Source organism: Grampus griseus, assembly GCF_964374135.1.
Source record: "Grampus griseus genome assembly, chromosome: 7".
NCBI classification, from domain to species: domain Eukaryota; kingdom Metazoa; phylum Chordata; class Mammalia; order Artiodactyla; family Delphinidae; genus Grampus; species Grampus griseus.
Window position 1 is genome coordinate 57,555,744 of NC_139001.1, and position 19,866 is coordinate 57,575,609.

At 37.3% G+C, this 19,866-nt stretch overlaps 1 protein-coding gene across 4 annotated transcripts in view; it reads left to right on the forward strand.

Moving 5' to 3' along the window:
• Positions 1-19,866, forward strand: part of ATF2 (activating transcription factor 2) — a gene marked incomplete at its 3' end in the record, with an annotated part of 87,642 nt that overhangs the window by 22,718 nt on the left and 45,058 nt on the right. For all 4 annotated transcript variants that reach the window (XM_082657748.1, XM_082657747.1, XM_082657749.1 and 1 more), the window contains one exon: positions 9,575-9,644. In XM_082657748.1, coding sequence (XP_082513874.1) covers positions 9,575-9,644 — 70 coding nt within the window. The remainder of the gene's footprint in view (positions 1-9,574; positions 9,645-19,866) is intronic.

Here is a 19,866-nt window from a genome sequence, read left to right on the forward strand (position 1 = left end):
TGCTCCTATGTTGGGTGCATATTTATTTATAATTGTTGTATCTTCTTCTTAGATTGATCCCTTGATCATTATGTAGTGTCCTTCCTTGTCTCTTATAACATTCTTTTTTTTTAAGTCTATTTTATCTGACATGGGTATTGCTATTCCAGCTTTCTTTTGATTTCCATTTGCATGGAATATCTTTTTCCATCCCCTCACTTTCAGGCTGTATGTGTCCCTAGGTCTGAAGTGGGTCTCTTGTAGACAGCATGTATATGGGTCTTAATTTTGTATCCATTCAGTGAGCCTGTGTCTTCTGCTTGGGGCATTTAATACATTCACGTTTAAGGTAATTATCGGTATGTATGTTCCTATTACCATTTTCTTAATTGTTATGGAGTTTTTTCCTAGGCCCTTTTCTTTTGTGTTTCCCTCTTAGAGAAGTTCCTTTAACATTTGTTGTGGAGCTGGTTTGGTGGTGCTGAATTCTCTTAGCTTTTGCTTGTCTGTAAAGCTTTTGATTTCTCCGTTGAATCTGAAAGAGATCCTGCCGGGTAGAGTAATCTTGGTTGTAGATTCTTCCCTTTCATCACTTCAAATATATCTTGCCACTCCCTTTTGCCTTGTAGAGTTTCTGCTGAAAAATCAGCTGTTAAGCTTATGGGAGTTCCCTTGTATGTTATTTGTCATTTTTCCCTTGTTGCTTTCCATAATTTTTCTTTGTCTTTAATTTTTGTCAATTTGATTACTATGTGTCTCAGCATGTTTCTCCTTGGGTTTATCCTGCCTGGACTCTCTGTGCTTCCTGGACTTGGGTGGCTGTTTCCTTTCCCACGTTAGGGAAGTTTTCGACTATAATCTCTTCAGATATTTTCTCGGGTCCTTTCTCTCTCTCTTCTCCTTCTGGAACCCCTATAATGTGAATGTTGGTGTGTTTAATGTTGTTCCAGAGATCTCTTAGGCTGTCCTCATTTTTTTTCATTCTTTTTTATTTATTCTGTTCCTCAGCAGTGAATTCCACCATTCTGTCTTCCAGGTCACTTATCCGTTCTTCTGCCTCAGTTATTCTGCTATTGATTCCTTCTAGTATAGTTTTTTTTTTTTTTTAAACATCTTTATTGGGGTATAATTGCTTTACAATGGTGTGTTAGTTTCTGCTTTATAACAAAGTGAATCAGTTATACATATACATATGTTCCCATATTTCTTCCCTCTTGCGTCTCCCTCCCTCCCACCCTCCCTATCCCACCCCTCCAGGCTGTCACAAAGCACCGAGCCAATATCCCTGTGCCATGCGGCTGCTTCCCACTAGCTATCTACCTTACTACGTTTGTTAGTGTGTATACGTCCATGACTCTCTCTCGCCCTGTCACAGCTCACCCTTCCCCCTCCCCATAACCTCAAGTCCGTTCTCTAGTAGGTCTGCGTCTTTATTCCTGCCTTACCCCTAGGTTCTTCATGACTTTTTTTCCCCTTAAATTCCATATAAATGTGTTAGCATATGGTATTTGTCTTTTTCTTTCTAACTTACTTCACTCTGTATGACATACTCTAGGTCTATCCACCTCATTACAAATAGCTCAATTTCGTTTCTTTTTATGGCTGAGTAATATTCCATCGTATATATGTGCCACATCTTCTTTATCCATTCATCCGATGACGGGCACTTAGGTTGTTTCCATCTCCTGGCTATTGTAAATAGAGCTGCAATGAACATTTTGGTACATGACTCTTTTTGAATTTTGGTTTTCTCAGGGTATATGCCCAGTAGTGGGATTGCTGGGTCATATGGTAGTTCTATTTGTAGTTTTTTAAGGAACCTCCATACTGTTCTCCATAGTGGCTGAACCAATTCACATTCCCACCAGCAGTGCAAGAGTGTTCCCTTTTCTCCACACCCTCTCCAGCATTTACTGTTTCTAGATTTTTTTGATGATGGCCATTCTGACTGGTGTGAGGTGATATCTCATTGTAGTTTTGATTTGCATTTCTCTAATGATTAATGATGTTGAGCATTCTTTCATGTGTTTGTTGGCAGTCTGTATATCTTCTTTGGAGAAATGTCTGTTTAGGTCTTCTGCCCATTTGTGGATTGGGTTGTTTGTTTTTTTGTTATTGAGCTGCATGAGCTGCTTGTAAATTTTGGAGATTAATCCTTTGTCGGTTGCTTCATTTGCAAATATTTTCTCCCATTCTGAGTGTTGTCTTTTGGTCTCGTTTATGGTTTCCTTTGCTGTGCAAAAGCTTTGAAGTTTCATTAGGTCCCATTTGTTTATTTTTGTTTTTATTTCCATTACTCTAGGAGGTGGGTCAGAAAGGATCTTGCTGTGATTTATGTCATAGAGTGTTCTGCCTATGTTTTCCTCTAAGAGTTTGATAGTTTCTGGCCTTACATTTAGGTCTTTAATCCATTTTGAGCTTATTTTTGTGTATGGTGTTAGGGAGTGATCTAATCTCATACTTTTACATGTAGCTGTCCAGTTTTCCCAGCACCACTTATTGAAGAGGCTGTCCTTTCTCCACTGTACATTCCTGCCACCTTTATCAAAGATAAGGTGTCCATATGTGCGTGGGTTTATCTCTGGGCTTTCTATCCTGTTCCATTGATCTATCTTTCTGTTTTTGTGCCAGTACCATACTGTCTTGATTACTGTAGCTTTGTAGTATAGTCTGAAGTCAGGGAGCCTGATTCCTCCAGCTCCTTTTTTCGTTCTCAAGATTGCTTTGGCTATTCGGGGTCTTTTGTGTTTCCATACAAATTGCAAAATTTTTTGTTCTAGTTCTGTGAAAAATGCCAGTGGTAGTTTGATAGGGATTGCATTGAATCTATAGATTGCTTTGGGTAGTAGAGTCATTTTCACAATGTTGATTCTTTCAATACAAGAACATGGTATATCTCTCCATCTATTTGTATCATCTTTAATTTCTTTCATCAGTGTCTTATAATTTTCTGCATACAGGTCTTTTGTCTCCTTAGGTAGGTTTATTCCTAGATATTTTATTCTTTTTGTTGTAATGGTAAATGGGAGTGTTTTCTTGATTTCACTTTCAGATTTTTCATCATTAGTATATAGGAATGCCAGAGATTTCTGTGCATTAATTTTGTATCCTGCCACTTTACCAAATTCATTGATTAGCTCTAGTAGTTTTCTGGTAGCATCTTTAGGATTCTCTATGTATAGGATCATGTCATCTGCAAACAGTGACAGCTTTACTTCTTCTTTTCCGATTTGGATTCCTTTTATTTCCTTTTCTTCTCTGATTGCTGTGGCTAAAACTTCCAAAACTCTGTTGAATAAGAGTGGTGAGAGTGGGCAACCTTGTCTTGTTCCTGATCTTAGTGGAAATGCTTTCAGTTTTTCACCATTGAGGATGATGTTTGCTGTGGGCTTGTCATATATGGCCTTTATTATGTTGAGGAAAGTTCCCTCTATGCCTACTTTCTGCAGGGTTTTTATCATAAATGGGTGTTGAATTTTGTCAAAAGCTCTCTCTGCATCTATTGAGATGATCATATGGTTTTTCTCCTTCAATTTGTTAATATGGTGTATCATGTTGATTGATTTGCATATACTGAAGAATCCTTGCATTCCTGGGATAAACCCCACTTGATCATGGTGTATGATCCTTTTAATGTGCTGTTGGATTCCGTTTGCTAGTATTTTGTTGAGAATTTTTGCATCTATGTTCATCAGTGCTATTGGCCTGTAGTTTTCTTTCTTTGTGACATCCTTGTCTGGTTTTGGTATCAAGGTGATGGTCGCCTCATAGAAGGAATTTGGGAGTGTTCCTCCCTCTGCTATATTTTGGAAGAGTTTGAGAAGGATAGGTGTTAGCTCTTCTCTAAATGTTTCATAGAATTCGCCTGTGAAGCCATCTGGTCCTGGGCTTTTGTTTGTTGGAAGATTTTTAATCACAGTTTCAATTTCAGTGCTTGTGATTGGTCTGTTCATATTTTCTGTTTCTTCCTGATTCAGTCTTGGCAGGTTGTGCATTTCTAAGAATTTGTCCATTTCATCCAGATTGTCCATTTTATTGGCATAGAGTTGCTTGTAGTAATCTCTCATGAACTTTTGTATTTCTGCCGTGACAGTTTTTACTTCTCCTTTTTCTTTTCTAATTCTATTGATTTGAGTCTTCTCCCTTTTTTCTTGATGAGTCTGGCTAGTGGTTTATCTATTTTGTTTATCTTCTCAAAGAACCAGCTTTTAGTTTTATTGATCTTTGCTATTGTTTCCTTCATTTCTTTTTCATTTATTTCTGATCTGATTTTTATGATTTCTTTCCTTCTGCTAGCTTTGGGGTTTTTTTCTTCTTCTTTCTCTAATTGCTTGAGGTGCAAGGTTAGGTTGTTTATTCGAGATGTTTCCTGCTTCTTAAGGTGGGCTTGTATTGCTATAAACTTCCCCCTTAGAACTGCTTTTGCTGCATCCCAAAGGTTTTGGGTCATTGTGTCTCCCTTGTCATTTGTTTCTAGGTATTTTTTGATTTCCTCTTTGATTTCTTCAGTAATCACTTCATTATTAAGTAGTGTATTGTTTAGCCTCCATGTGTTTGTATTTTTTACAGGTCTTTTCCTGTAATTGATATCTAGTCTCATGGCGTTGTGGTCAGAAAAGATACTTGATACAATTTCAATTTTCTTAAATTTACCAAGGCTTGATTTGTGACCCAAGATACGATCTATCCTGGAGAATGTTCCATGAGCACTTGAGAAAAATGTGTATTCTGTTGTTTTTGGATGGAATGTCCTATAAATAAGTCCATGTTGTTTAATGTATCATTTAAAGCTTGTGTTTCCTTATTTATTTTCATTTTGGATGATCTATCCATGGGTGAAAGTGGGGTGTTTAAGTCCCCTACTATGAATGTGTTACTGTCGAGTTCCCCTTTTATGGCTGTTAGTATTTGCCTTATGTATTGAGGTGCTCCTATGTTGGGTGCATAAATATTTACAGTTGTTATATCTTCTTCTTGGATCGATCCCTTGATCATTATGTAGTGTCCTTCTTTGTCTCTTTTAATAGTCCTTATTTTAAAGTCTATTTTGTCTGATATGAGAATTGCTACTCCAGCTTTCTTTTGGTTTCCATTTGCATGGAATATCTTTTTCCATCCCCTTACTTTCAGTCTGTATGTGTCTCTAGGTCTGAAGTGGGTCTCTTGTAGACAGCATATATAAGGGTCTTGTTTTTGTATCCATTCAGCCAATCTGTGTCTTTTGGTGGGAGCATTTAGTCCATTTACATTTAAGGTAATTATCGATATGTATGTTCCTATTCCCATTTTCTAAATTGTTTTGCATTCGTTATTGTAGGTCTTTTCCTTCTCTTGTGTTTCTTGTCTAGAGAAGTTCCTTTAGCATTTGTTGTAAAGCTGGTTTGGTGGTGCTGAACTCTCTCAGCTTTTGCTTGTCTGTAAAGGTTTTAATTTCTCCATCAAATCTGAATGAGATCCTTGCTGGGTAGAGTAGTCTTGGCTGCAGGTTTTTCTCCTTCATCACTCTCAGTATGTCCTGCCACTCCCTTCTGGCTTGTAGGGTTTCTGCTGAGAGATCAGCTGTTAACCTTATGGGGATTCCCTTATGTGTTATTTGTTGTTTTTCCCTTGCTGCTTTTAATATGCTTTCTTTGTATTTAATTTTTGACAGTTTGATTAATATGTGTCTTGGCGTATTTCTCCTTGTATTTATCCTGTATGGGACTCTCTGTGCTTCCTGGACTTGATTAACTATTTCCTTTCCCACATTAGGGAAGTTTTCAACTATAATCTCTTCAAATATTTTCTCTGTCCCTTTCTTTTTCTCTTCTTCTTCTGGGACCCCTATAATTTGAATGTTGGTGTGTTTAATGTTGTCCAGAGGTCTCTTAGACTGTCCTTAATTCTTTTCATTCTTTTTTCTTTATTCTGCTCTGTGGTAGTTATTTCCACCATTTTATCTTCCAGGTCACTTATCCGTACTTCTGCCTCAGTTATTCTGCTATTGATCCCATCTAGAGTACTTTTAATTTCATTTATTGTGTTGTTCATCGTTGCTTGTTTCATCTTTATTTCTTCTAGGTCCTTGTTAACTGTTTCTTGCATTTTGTCCATTCTGTTTCCAAGATTTTGGATCATCCTTACTATCATTGTTCTGATTTCCTTTTCAGGTAGACTGCCTATTTCCTCTTCATTTGTTAGGTCTGGTGCATTTTTATCTTGCTCCTTTATCTGCTGTGTGTTTTTCTGTCTTCTCATTTTGCTTATCTTACTGTGTTTGGGGTCTCTTTGCAGACTGCAGGTTCGTAGTTCCCGCTGTTTTTGATGTCTGTCTCCAGTGGCTGAGGTTGGTTCAGTGGGTTGTGTAGGCTTCCTGGTGGAGGGGACTGGTGCCTGTGTTGTGGTGGATGAGGCTGGATCTTGTCTCTCTAGTGGGCAGGTTCACGTCTGGTGGTGTGTTTTGGGGTGTCTGTGGCCTTATTATGATTTTAGGCAGCCTCTCTGCTAATGGGTGGGGTTGTGTTCCTGTTTTGCTAGTTGTTTGGCATAGGTTGTCCAGCACTGTGGCTTGCTGGTCGTTGAGTGAAGCTGGGTGCTGGTGTTAAGATGGAGGTCTCTGGGAGATTTTCGCCGTTTGATATTATGTGGAGCTGGGAGGTCTCTTGTTGACCAGTGTCCTGAAGTTGGCTCTCCTATCTCAGAGGCAGAGCCCTGACTCCTGGCTGGAGCACCAAGAGCCTTTCATCCACATGGCTCAGAATAAAAGGGAGAAAAAGTAGAGAGAATTAGTAGAAGTATGAGGAAAGAAAGAAGGAAAGGAGGGAAGGAAGGAAGCAAGGGAGGAAGGAAGAAAGAAAGAAGCAAAGAAGGAAAGGCAAGAAGGAAAGAAAGGAGGGAGGGAGGAAGGAAGGAAGGAGGGAAAGAAGGAAAGGCAAGAAGGAAAGAAAGGAGGGAGGGAGGAAGGAAGGAAGGAGGGAAAGAAGGAAAAAAGACAGAAAGAAAGAAGATACAGTAAAAATAAAGTATAATAAAGTTATGGAATTAAAAAATTCTTATTTAGAAAAAAAAAGGGACGGATAGAATCTTAGGACAAATGTTGGAAGCAAAGCTATACAGACAAAATCTTACACAGAAGCATACACATACACCCTCACTAAAAGAGGTAAAGGGGGAAAATCATAAATCTTGCTCTCAGAGACCACCTCCTCAATTTGGGATGATTCGTTGTCTAAAGGAGGGAAGGAAGGAAGGAAAGAAAGAAAGAAAGAACGAAGGTAAAGTATAATAACGTTATTAAAATTAATAAGAAAAAAACTTTTTAAAAAACCATGGACGGATAGAACCCTAGGACAAATGGTGGAAGCAAGACTATACAGACAAGATCTCACACAGAAGCATACACATACACATTCACAAAAACAGGAAAAGGGAAAAAAAATCATAGATCTTGCTCCTAGAGTCTACTTCCTTAATTTGGGATGATTGGTTGTCTATTCAGGTATTCCACAGATGCAGGGTATATCAAGTTGATTGTGGAGCTTTAATCCGCTGCTTCTGAGGCTGCTGGGAGAGATTTCCCTTTCTCTTCGTTCTCACAGCTCACCGGGGCTCAGCTTTGGATTTGGCCCTGCCTCTGCTTGTAGGTCGCTGGAGGGCGTCTGTTTTTTGCTCAGACAGGACGGGGTTAAAGGAGCCGCTGATTCGGGGGCTCTGGCTCACTCAGGCCGGGGGGAGGGAGGGGCACGGAGTGCGGGGCGAGCCTGCGGCGGCAAAGGCCGGCGTGACTTTGCACCAACCTGAGGCCCGCCGTGCGTTCTCCCGGGGAAGTTGTCCCTGGATCCCGGGAACCTGGCAGTGGCGGGCTGCACAGGCTCCGTGGAAGAGGGGTGTGGAGAGTGACCTGTGCTCGCACACAGGCCCCTTGGTGGCGGCAGCAGCAGCCTTAGCGTCTCCCGCCCGTCTCTGGGGTCCGAGCTTTTAGCCGCGGCTCGCGCCTGTCTCTGGAGTTCCTTTAAGCAGCGTTCTTAAACCCCTCTCCTCACGCACCAGGAAACAAAGAGGGAAGAAAAAGTCTCTTGCCTCTTCGGCAGGTGCAGACTTTTCGCCGGACTCCCTCCCGGCTAGCCGTGGTGCACTAACCCCTTCAGGCTATGTTCAAGCTGCCAACCCCAGTCCTCTCCCTGCGCTCCGTCCGAAACCGAAACCCGAGCCTCAGAGCCTCAGCTCGAAGCCCCGCCCGCCCCGGCGGGTGAGCAGACAAGCCTCTCGGGCTGGTGAGTGCCGGTCGGCACGGATTCTCTGTGTGGGAATCTCCCCGCTTTGCCCTCCGCACCCGTTGCTGTGCAGTCCTCCGCGGCTTCGAAGCTCCCCCCTCCGCCTCCCGCAGTCTCCGCCCGCGAAGGGGCTTCCTAGTGTGTGGAAACTTTTTCTCCTTCACAGCTCCCTCCCACTGGTGCAGGGGCCGTCCCTATTCTTTTGTCTCTGTTTTTTCTTTTGCCCTACCCAGGTACGTGGGGAGTTTCTTGCCTTTTGGGAGGTCTGAGGTCTTCTGCCAGCCTTCAGTAGGTGTTCTGTAGGAGTTGTTCCACGTGTAGATGTATTTCTGGTGTATCTGTGGGGAGGAAGGTGATCTCCGCGTCTTACTCTTCCGCCATCTTCCTCTCATTCCTAGTGTAGTTTTTATTTCAGTTATTGTATTGTTCATCTCTGTTTGTTTGTTCTTTAATTCTTCTAGGTGTTTGTTCTTTAATTCTTCTAGGTCTTTCTTCAGTATTTCTTACACCTTCTTCATCTTTGCCTCCATTCTTTTTCCAAGGTCCTGGATCATCTTCACTATCATTATTCTGATTTCTTTTTCTGGGAGGTTGCCTATCTCCACTTCATTTAATTGTTTTTCTGGGTTTTTATCTTGTTCCTTCATCTGGTACATAGTCCTCTGCCTTTTCATTTTGTCTGTCTCTGTGAATGTGGTTTTCGATCCACAGGCTGCAGAATTGTAGTTCTTCTTGCTTCTGCTGTCTCCCCTTTCGACATGTTTTTCTATCTCCTGTATTTCCTGTAGTTGGATCTAGAGAGGCTTGATTAGATTCAGGCTTGACTTTTTTCCCCCAAGAATCCTTTGTGTGCTTTCTAGCATCATATCGGGGGCACATAATGTTTGTCTCACTTTTAGTGATGTTAATTTAAGACTGACCTGTGAGTTCAGATGCTGTCACCCTGACCCAGCCATTATAAAGTTCCCATCACCTTTGTTCCTGATTGTTTTATCAGACACTGATGATAGTTACCTAGTCCATTATTTCATTGGGGTTTAAAGTGGTTATCTTCTCATTATTTCATTTCTCTGCACTTATGCTACTGAACAGGAAAGATTTAGACTGATAGATCAGGGTTCCTAATATTTTTTTCTGTAGTGTAAAATCTGCATGTTACATGTTTCTGTTCGTAATAAGAAAATGGAAGGTGGGGTTAAAATGTCAGTAAAAGTGTTTTACTTCACATTCAGATAGAAGGTGATAAGCTTAGTGAAAATCAAATAATATTACATTTTAAGTTGTTCTTTATTTAAAAATCTATACTGTGAAACATTTAGCCATTTCTTAATGTTTTATTATAGGCAATACAAGGACCTGTGGAATATGAGTGATGACAAACCCTTTCTATGTACTGCCCCTGGATGTGGCCAGGTAATATAAATTATATATATATTATATATATATATATAATTATATATATAAATTGTTTTGTATATTCATATTTAGTAAAACACTTATGACAATATATGTTGTCATTAAAAGGATTCTTTTACAATGTTTTGTACAATTTTGGAGTTAGAATGAAAATAACCCAGAAAAATTTGGGGAAGAAATTAATTTTCCTCAATAGCACATCTGAGTTTTAAAGAATACAATCTAATATGGAAAAAAAAAAATTAAGTCTTGTAAGGGAAAGATGGAAAACCTGGAGAAAATCCAAGATTTAAAAGTATATTCATTTGACCATTATTGGTTGAAAATCATTGTGAACTGCCTAATTGGAAATCAGATATACATTATCTTTTATGAAAATTAGTTTACTTGCTGAACTCTTATGAAAAAAACTAATGTTTACCTCTGAGCATATCACTAATAATATATTAATGTTCTTAAGTATAACATCTTTAATATAGAGCATGTGTGGAAGCATTTTTAGAAAATAATATTTTAGCGTTGTTACAGAAAATAATATTTCAGTGTTTTTTAATAGGCCGTTAAATTATTAATCTGTTACTGTTATAATAATCTTAAAATAGCTATAGACACTAAGGAATGAAAGAATAAATTTAATGTGTAGTAAAATTACAGAGTACTTAAATATACAAACTCTAAATCATAAATAAGTATTAAAGTGTTTCTTTGGTTCTCATTGTTTTCTTTAGCTGATATTTTAAATGGAGGTATAATTTATATACAATAAACTGCACATACTCATAGTGTACAGTTTGATACATTTTAACATATGTATGTATCCATAAAACCATCACCACAATTAAGATAGTGAACATATTCATCATCCCCAAAAGTTTCCTCATGCTTATTTGTTATACCTCCCTCCCATCCCTGTCAACCATTGATCTGCCTTCTGTCACTATAGGTTAGTTTGTATTTTCCAGAATTTTATATAAGTGGAATCATACAGTATGTACTTTTGACTGGATTCTTTCCTTCCACATAATTAATTTACAATTTCTGCATGCTATGTGATTAGTAGTTAATTCCTTTTCATTGAGGAGCAGTATTTCCTTATTTCACCATTAGTTTATTTATTCACTTGTTTATGGACATTTGTCTTATTTCCAGTTTTTAGTTGTTACAGATAAAGCTGTTGTGAATATTTATGTATAAGTCTTTGAATGAATGCATGCTTTCTTTTCTCTTGGGTGAGTACCTAGGAGAGTAGTGGTGGGATCATATGTAATATATAATAGGAAATTGCCAAACTGCTTTCTAAAACAGAGGTGTCACTTTGCATTTCCACCAACAGTCTATGAGAGGTCCTGTTGTATCATATCTTTGCCAACATTTGGTGTCAATCTTTTAATTTTAGCCATTTTCATTGTGTGTATACTGATATATAAAGTGTTACTTTGCATTTCTTTGTTGACTGATGAAAAAATGAGCACTTTTTCATGTGCTTATTGGCTATTCGTATACTTTATTTTTTGTGAAATATCTTTTCAAATCTTCTACTTGTTTTTAAAAATTAGGTTGCCTGTCTTTTAATTATTGAGTTGTATGAGCTCTTTAAATATCCTAGGTACCAGTCTGTCATCAAATATTTCTCCAGGTCTGTGGTTTCCAACTTGATTTTCATAATAGTATCTTTTGATGAACAGATGTTTCTAATTTTAATGAAGTCTAATGTATTAATTTTTTCTCTTCTTTGGTTGTTGGTTTTTGTGACTTATCTAAGAAACTTTTGTTTAACCTTAAGTCACAAAGATATTCTCCATTGCTTTCCTCTGAAAGCTTGGTTTTTCATTTCGGTCTCTTTTGTATCTTGAATTAATTTTTGTGTATAGCGTGAGGTAGGAATTGAAGCTCGCTTTTTTTTCCATATGGTTTCTCAGATATTCCAGTGTCGTTTGTTGAAAAGATTTCCCTTTCTCCATTAAATTGCTTCATCCCCTTTATTGAAAATCAAATGATTTGTGTAAGTGTGGATCTATTTCTTAGCTTTCTATTCTGTTCCTTTCATCAGTCTGTCAACTTTTATGCCAGTACCATACTGTCTTGATTGCTTTAGCTTTACAGTAAGCCTTCCAGTCAGGTAGAGTAAGTTCTCCAATTTAGTTTTTTTTCAGGATTGTTTTGGATAGTCTTTTAATTTTAATCATTCTGGTGAGGGTATAGTGGTATCTAAAGATTTTCATTTACATGGTGTCCATGATGTTGAGCAGGGTAAAGGTAGGAGTTACCAGGGTTGGTGATATTTTAGATAGGTTGGTCAGGGAATGCCTCTGTAATAAGGTGACATTTGAATAAAGATGTGGGAGCAAACCCTGCACATACCTGGGGGAAGAGTTTTCCAGACTGAAGGAACAGCAAATATAAAGTCTTGTAGGGAAGAAATGGATTTGGTGTGTTTAAAAACAGAAAGATGACTGTTGCAGCTGGAGCATATAGTGATTAATGAGGATAAGGGTAGGAGATGATGTCAGAAAGGTAGGGGAATAAAAAGAGTCCATAACCTGTAGGGCTTTTGTTGACTGTGATAAGGTATTTGGATTTTATTCAGAGAGCAAGGAAAAGCCATTGCTGAGCTAATAGTGAAAGTAGAGACTGGCAGCAGTCAGAGAGATAGTGGTGGCTTTGACTAGGTGAATAATGGACAAATAGAGAAATAGACTGATTTGACATATATTTTGGAGACATATTTTGTATACATTTTTCTATAAATTCAGGAAAGCTAAAAATTGCAATTTCTAAAATCCTTTTCAGCTAGAATTCTGGGTATGATTTTAGGTTCCACCAACCAGATTTACTCATTCTGGTAAATTACATTTACTCCTTGGATTTGGGACCAAGTTGAATGGAAAGGTGGTATTACTCAAGTCCTCCATTTTGCTGGAATGGATTGGACAGACACAGTATGAATCTTTAATCCCTGGATTACAGCTAATACAATATGTTTCTAGAGCCAGCCTTTGGACCATGACCAGTTTTGCTGTGTTGTTCTAGGAATCATTCGTGGAAACTCAGTCTCAAACTAGTCCCTAATTCCTTGTCCTATCCTTTTCTGCTTAAAATAGTTGGAATTGTTATTTTGTGATTGAGTCTTTAGTAACATACATGCCATTTTAAATAAAAAGAATTACATTTAAATTCACTTAAGAGAGCTTCCAAATGAAGCCAACAAAAGATCGGGGGGATTTGACTTCAGGATGAATCCAAGAAGTCGAATTAGTACCATCCAACCTTCCCCGTTTTTGGTGCCTCTGCGCCAAAACTATCCCTTCCATCTTCTGCCTCCACCCCAACTCCCAAGGCCAGGCTGTCGTTTCTCCCTATCTGGGAGATAGAACCAGTGAAAGAATGACTCAGTAAAATTAGGAGAAAAAGACAAATGGAAATGAGATAGTCTTTAGGTCAAGAAGATATTTTAAAATTGCTGAGAAAAATTACACAATCTGTTCAAGCATATCCAGACTGTTTCTAGACACTATTAATGGTTTGCTTCCTTAGCTGATGGGGTGAGGCAAATGGAACATTACACAGTACATCCCCGGGGTAAAGTAAGAGTTTATTCACCTCAACACCAGATCCAGAAAGTCTGGGAACTTTTTAATATTCATTGTTTAAGTTCTCACAGCAGACTGCCTTGCACATGCCCAGTCCGTGTCCATGGCACAAATGGCCAAGAGGCTGAGAGGTAGACTACCTCTTAGCCAGCCAAGAAGAGACCCTTCGTAGGGCTAAGGTCTTCTATGAACATAACAAGGGTGTTCCAGCACTTTATCAGGCCCCAAAGTCACCCATTGTTCTTCCTCATAATATATATCAGCAACATTTCCATCTAATGATCCTGCCTATAAATCAATCTATGCTTATTTTGACATTTTCTACCATAAGAATGTTTATACTTTTGGCAAAGCAGCAACCATTTTACTTCAGTGATATTAAAAGTACTCTTGCACTCTTATTCATTGCTGGTAAAAGTGCAAGATGGCACACCCCCTAGAGGGAGTTTGACAGTATCTAGCAAAATTACACATGCATTTACCCTTTGACCCAACAATCCTACTTCTGGGACTCTATCCCAAAGGTGCACTGTCAAAACTATGAAAAGACATATGCCCAAGGTTATTAGATATATGTTCAATATATTTTGTTACTTGTCAGTCTCTGGACAGTAGTATTCCAGGAGAATAGAAGCAAAAGCTATAAAGCTTCTTGAAGCTTCAGTTTAGAAGTGACAGGTCATCACTTCTGCAGCATTCTGTTGATCAGTGCAAGTCACCAGACCAGCCCAGACTCAAGGGGTGGGGAAATAGATACCCTCCTCCGGATGGGAGAACCAGCCTTACCACATTGCAAAGGAAGGAGGGTACATATCATAATGGAAGGAATTTGTGGCCATATTTTACAATCTAGCACAGACAAATACTGAAATACTTAACAGGTAAAATAATTTCTGGGGATGGCCTCAAAAAAATCCATTGGGTGAATGGTGAGTAGAGATGAAATGAGATGGATCATAGGTTGATAATTGCTAAAGCTGGGTGAATGTGCAAAGGGGTTTATTACACTATTTCTTTTTAATTTACTAAAATGCAACAGAAGAAAAAGAAACCTATTGCTGAATGTAAGAACATATGTATGTATGTGCATCAGAGATTGTTTAAAAGACCTAATATTTTTTAAAAATATGAAAAACATTAAGAAGTTAGAATTGTTTTTTAGACTCCCTGTTATGAAAGGAGTTAACATTCATTTTTCCTCCTACTTCTTTCCTCTCCCTTGATGTCTGATAATAATTTTTCCATTGTCAGGGTTTGTAATACATTTTGTCTGATAATCTATAATCCCCATATTTCTTTAGTTTTACTTCTGTATTTAAATAGTATAGATAGAGAGGAAGGGTGAGAGCTAAGCTTTAAGGCACTCCAGTGTTCAGAAGTCAGAAAGAGGGGGAGGATGTAGCAGAGGAGACTGAGAAGCAAGCAGACAATGAAGAAAATTGTGTTCTGGAAGTCAAGTAGAAAAAGTATTTCAAAGTGTGGGGGAACAATGTAGTCATATAGTTGGTAGGGTAAGGTGAGAATTCAGTATTTATTATCGGATTTAGAAAAATGGGGATTATTAGACACCTTGCTAAGAGTAGCTTCAGTGAAGCAGCAGTGACAACAGTGAGATTGGAGTTAGCCTGACAAGTAAATGTGGAGAACCAGAAGTGGAGACATCATAAGATACCTTTTTCTTGGAATTTAGCTTAAAGGGAACAGTAAAATAACTGCTGGAGGAGAATTGAAGATGGAGTTTTTTTGTTTGTTTTGAATTTTAAGGTGGGACTATCACAGCATATTTGACACTGCAGAGAGAGGGACTATTGCAGGAATGGGGTCCTTAAGAGAGGATGGGATCCGGTGTTCAAGTGAAGGAACTGGCCTTAGAAAGGACCATAGACAATTTATCCATAGTAACTGAAAGTGAAAAGGCGGGAAGAGGTGTGGAAGGTTTGAATAGAGAAAAGGAAGCATATCAAAACTTAGACATACAAATATTTCTTCGATATGATCACCATAAAAAACTACATTTCTTTTCATTCCATTACACAAAAGAAATCACCTTTAGAAGCTATGGCACATTGTTTTAAAGAGACTTGTATTACTTAGGATGCTGGCTGAAACAAAGACTCAACCTTAATAGATTGAGCAGTTTGTTCTTTATGTAATAACTGGGAAGTAGGAGTCCCAGGGCTGGCTGATTCTATAACCCTCAACATGCTACTTCCATTTTTAGCTCCATGATGGCTGTTCCAGCTCCTCACTCAAGTCCATATTCCAGCAATAAGAGAGGGAGAAGGGGAAGCAAAACACAGCATGTATACACCCATCATTTTAGGAGCATTAACTGGAAGTAATGCATATAATTTTCACTCATTCTTTTGGTCCCAGCCCAATCATATGCCCACCTAACTGCAAAGAAAGCTAGAAAATGTGGTCTTTGTCCTGGGCAGCCAAGTGCTCACCTAAAATTCAGAAGTTCTTTTATTGAAAGAAAAAGGGTAATACATATTGAGGGACAGCTGGCAGTCCTTGTCATAGTTTTCAGAGATGATTTTGAATTTGGTAACCTAACAAAAAGTCATTTGGAGTCTGAGTCTGGTTAAGCTGGGTAATACTGAAATTACCAAAGTCTTGAGTTTAGTTAATAGTAATATATCAATGTTGGTTTCTTAGTTTTGATAAACGTACCACAGTAATGTAAGATGAGAACATTGGGGAAACAAACTGAGTAATGAGTGTGTGAGAACTCTCTGTACTATTATTACAACTTTTCTGTAAACTTAAAGGTTTTCCAAAATAAAAAGTTTATTCAAAACAATAACAACAAAAAGCTCTACCTGAGAAACACAAAAAAGTTGCTTATGAACCACAGAATAGAGCTTTCAGATATTTATCAAGTGTATATATACCATGTCTATTTATTTGTGCTCCAGCTTGTTTCAAAAAGGATTTGAGGAATTAAAGTTTCATATAATAGTTGTCATAGTAATAAAAACAGTTATAACAGTAGTAACATTTTTTAACTTAGCCAGTCACTGTGCTAAGAAGCTTATGTGGGATATGTCACTTAATCCTGCAAAAGCCCTATAAAATAGGTGCTACTGGCCTCATTTTATAAGTGAGCAGTTGAACTTAAATATACTACTGAATGTCTCTCAGTCACAGAGCCTGAAAATATTGAAGATAAGTTTGAACCCAAGCCTGCTCTTGTGTTAACATTTATAGCGAAACATCCCTAAATAGAATGTTCAGGCTTCAAGGTATATTTGAATACAGGTCTTTGTATATGTTTTTTTTTCAATTAACATTAAAGGTTTTTATTTTCTCATAATTACAAAAGCATCACTGAAAATGTTGACAAAAGGAAAAAATAAAATCCAGAGAGGACTTCTGTTAACATTTGGTGTATTTCCTATATCCTTCCCCCCTTTTATTTATTCAAACAAAATTGGGATCATACTGCACATATAGTTTTGTATTCTATTTGTATGCAGATGACACTATATGTATTATGGGCATTTTGTGTGTTAATTGAAAACATGGGTTTGAGTTCCTGTGTAGTATTCTGTTGCCAGAATGTGTCCCATAATCTATTTACCCATTCCTCTTTTATGACCTAAAAATTAATTATTATGGCCTTAAAAAATCACAACATTGTGATGAGTATTCTTATGTATTACCCTTTATATGCATCTCTAATTAATTCCTCAAAATACATTTTTAGAAATCAAATTATTGGGTGAAAATGTATACACATTTTTAAGGTTCTTCATACATTTTGCATATTGTTTTTAAAAGCTAAAACAATTTATTTTCACTAGTAATTTATCTAAGCACCGTTCTCATCATGAACACTCCAATCCTAGGTATTATTAACTATTTTTTGGCTTATATTTGTTCCCTAAGATACTTAAAATAGTCTAATCTCTATGTTATAATAATACCTTGTAACTGTTACTGGCCAAAATGATAATCCGGCTAAGGTCAGCATCATCCATTTGTTAAATCTTGCTTAGAACAGAAATGGTATAATCTCTCTCTAGATTCAAATAGTATTTCCTAGGAAATCAGAAGTTCTAATAAGAATTGATTTTAGAAACACCAATTTATTGGTGGTATTACAAATTATTTTTTGTCACTAGTAGGTGATAACATTATTCCAAATTTGAATTTCACCTTTAAAAAACTTAATGGACTTAAATTTTCAAATAGGTTTTTAAAATTTTTAATACATTTTGTTGATAATGTCATTTCAGAGATAGAGACTTATAGAATTCAATGCAGAGGATTTTAACTTTTGACTCTTTATATTACAATTTTTTTCATATGCTCGCTCAGTCACTATTAGGTATTTCACAAAGAGTCCTGTTCATTTCATTTGTTTTAACATGGTGTTCCATTGAATTCAGTAAAAGAGACAAAGTTGAGATAATTTAGTGAAAGATTCATTTAACATTGAAACTCATATTTTATTGATAGTATCTTTGCTTTTGGTGATACTCTTATTGAAAATTCTTTCTTTGGTAGAATGTTAATACATTATAAGCTGTTTTACAAAGGAGATAATCATTTTATTTAACCTAAAGTTTCAGTGAAGGTGTGAGAGTGGGAGTGTGTATGTGTGTGTGTTTAATTAGTAACTTCCTGATGTTGAATAAAATAATTCAGCTAGTTAAAGAAGTAGTAAAATGGGCTATTGGCCTGATGGCTTTATAACTTAGTGCCTATTTAATCTATTTTAAATAGGAATAATAATCTATATCATAGATATGAATGCATGTATTAAATGTAGAATGATTTCTTAGGAAGTTAATTCTGGTAAGAGTGTTCAAGCCTTGGAAACACAGATTTCTCAGATACCAGAGCTTAAATTAATTTATTATGGAAGCAACTATTTCACCTCCCTCCTACCTGTCAGGTTACCCATCCTTTTTAACCTTTTAAGAGAGATGGTTGGCCTATCCTACCTTTCTTGACTGCCTTTCCCATTGTTTATTCAGCTGTATGCTCAAAGTCTTCTTGTTTAACAAAACACTACACATCAATAACATTTTGCATTGGAGTTGTGCTCTCAATTTGCCTGGAAGAAAGAAATTGTATGAATTCAATGTGTTATCACTAGCAGTATCATTATAATTTTTCTACGAAGCTTATTTTTAGAATAAAATTCTTAATTTGTCTGGGAAAGCAGTTCAAAGAGATTCTGCAAAAATGTTAGCTTGTAATAGCTACTTTATGTGTTTGTTGAAGAAAGAATGCGTTTTACAATATATATGTTCCTGGTGACTGCCTTTTGACACTGTCTTTTTAAGTTTCTTGTTAGAGATAAATAAGTTTTCTCAGATGATAGCCAAGGTTAAACTCACCTGTATCAAGTGTCAATTTCAGTGTATTTTACCCGTGTATATAAATAATATCATTATATGATCAACAATTCCTTTATAAATAGCATTCAGGTAAATTTGATCTGTACATTCTCCATGAGACTTTGTAAATTCATATTCGCCGCATTTCTCCTCTTACTATTCATATGATCCTAAATGTTTTTTAGGATCCTTTTAGCTGTTTCTTTTCACTTAGAATCAATCTCGGTGCCGTTTTCACATGTTTTGTATAAAGCATAATGTTATTTATTCTATATGTAGTTGCTGTTTGATTTGGATATTTGTGTTCAAACCAGAATCTAAGCAGAGGATACTGTTAGGATAAAAAATTCTTAGCACATAACTATCTGTTAATTATGCTGACTGCTGTTTTAAAATCTAAGACCTCTACCAAAACGCATTCATTTGCAAATGTTTAATGATTGCCCTCAATGGAGAAAGCCACGTTGTTAGGTTCTTTGGAACATAAAGTGAACCTTGCTTTAAGATACCTGTAAGACATTCAAGCAAAAAAAAAAAAAAAAAAAAAAAGATACTTGTAAGACATTCAGAACTGTAAAGTAAAAAGCAATGAAGTAACACAAGTAAACGCTATAGCTACGTTCATTCTCCAAGAGCTTTGTTATTCGGTCTATCAAAGGATGACTATTTCTTATTTCTCCAATTTGTTTTTTTTTTAATAAATTTGTTTTTTTATTTTTGGCTGTGTTGGGTCTTCATTGCTGCGTGTGGGCTTCTCCTGATGCAGAGCACGGCCTCTAGGCACTTGGGCTTCAGTAGTTGTGGCTCGCGGACTGAGTAGTTGTGGCTCGCGGGCTCTAGAGCGCAGGCTCAGTAGTTGTGACGCACGGGTTTAGTTGCTCCGCAGCATGTGGGAATCTTCCTGGACCAGGGCTCAAATCTGTGTCCCCTGCATTGGCAGGTGGATTCTTAACCACTGCGCCACCAGGGAAGCCCTTATTTCTCCAATTTGGAAAGGATTCTTACAATGATGAAGCAATAGGAAAATAGCACTTGAGTGGGGAGGAGCTGGATTATGATCCCATTGCCTATAGTTGGTACTCAATAAATGTTTGAAGAGTAAATGAATAAGTCAAGGGGTAGAGGTACTGTTTGCATCTGGACACTCACCTACAATGGGAATACAAGCAGGTTTTGAAGAGGGGTCATATAATAATAATTTTCCACTGGTGTACAGTAACTTAAAGACTTAATGGTAAGCATACTTACATGAGAGCACTATACAGCCAAATTAAA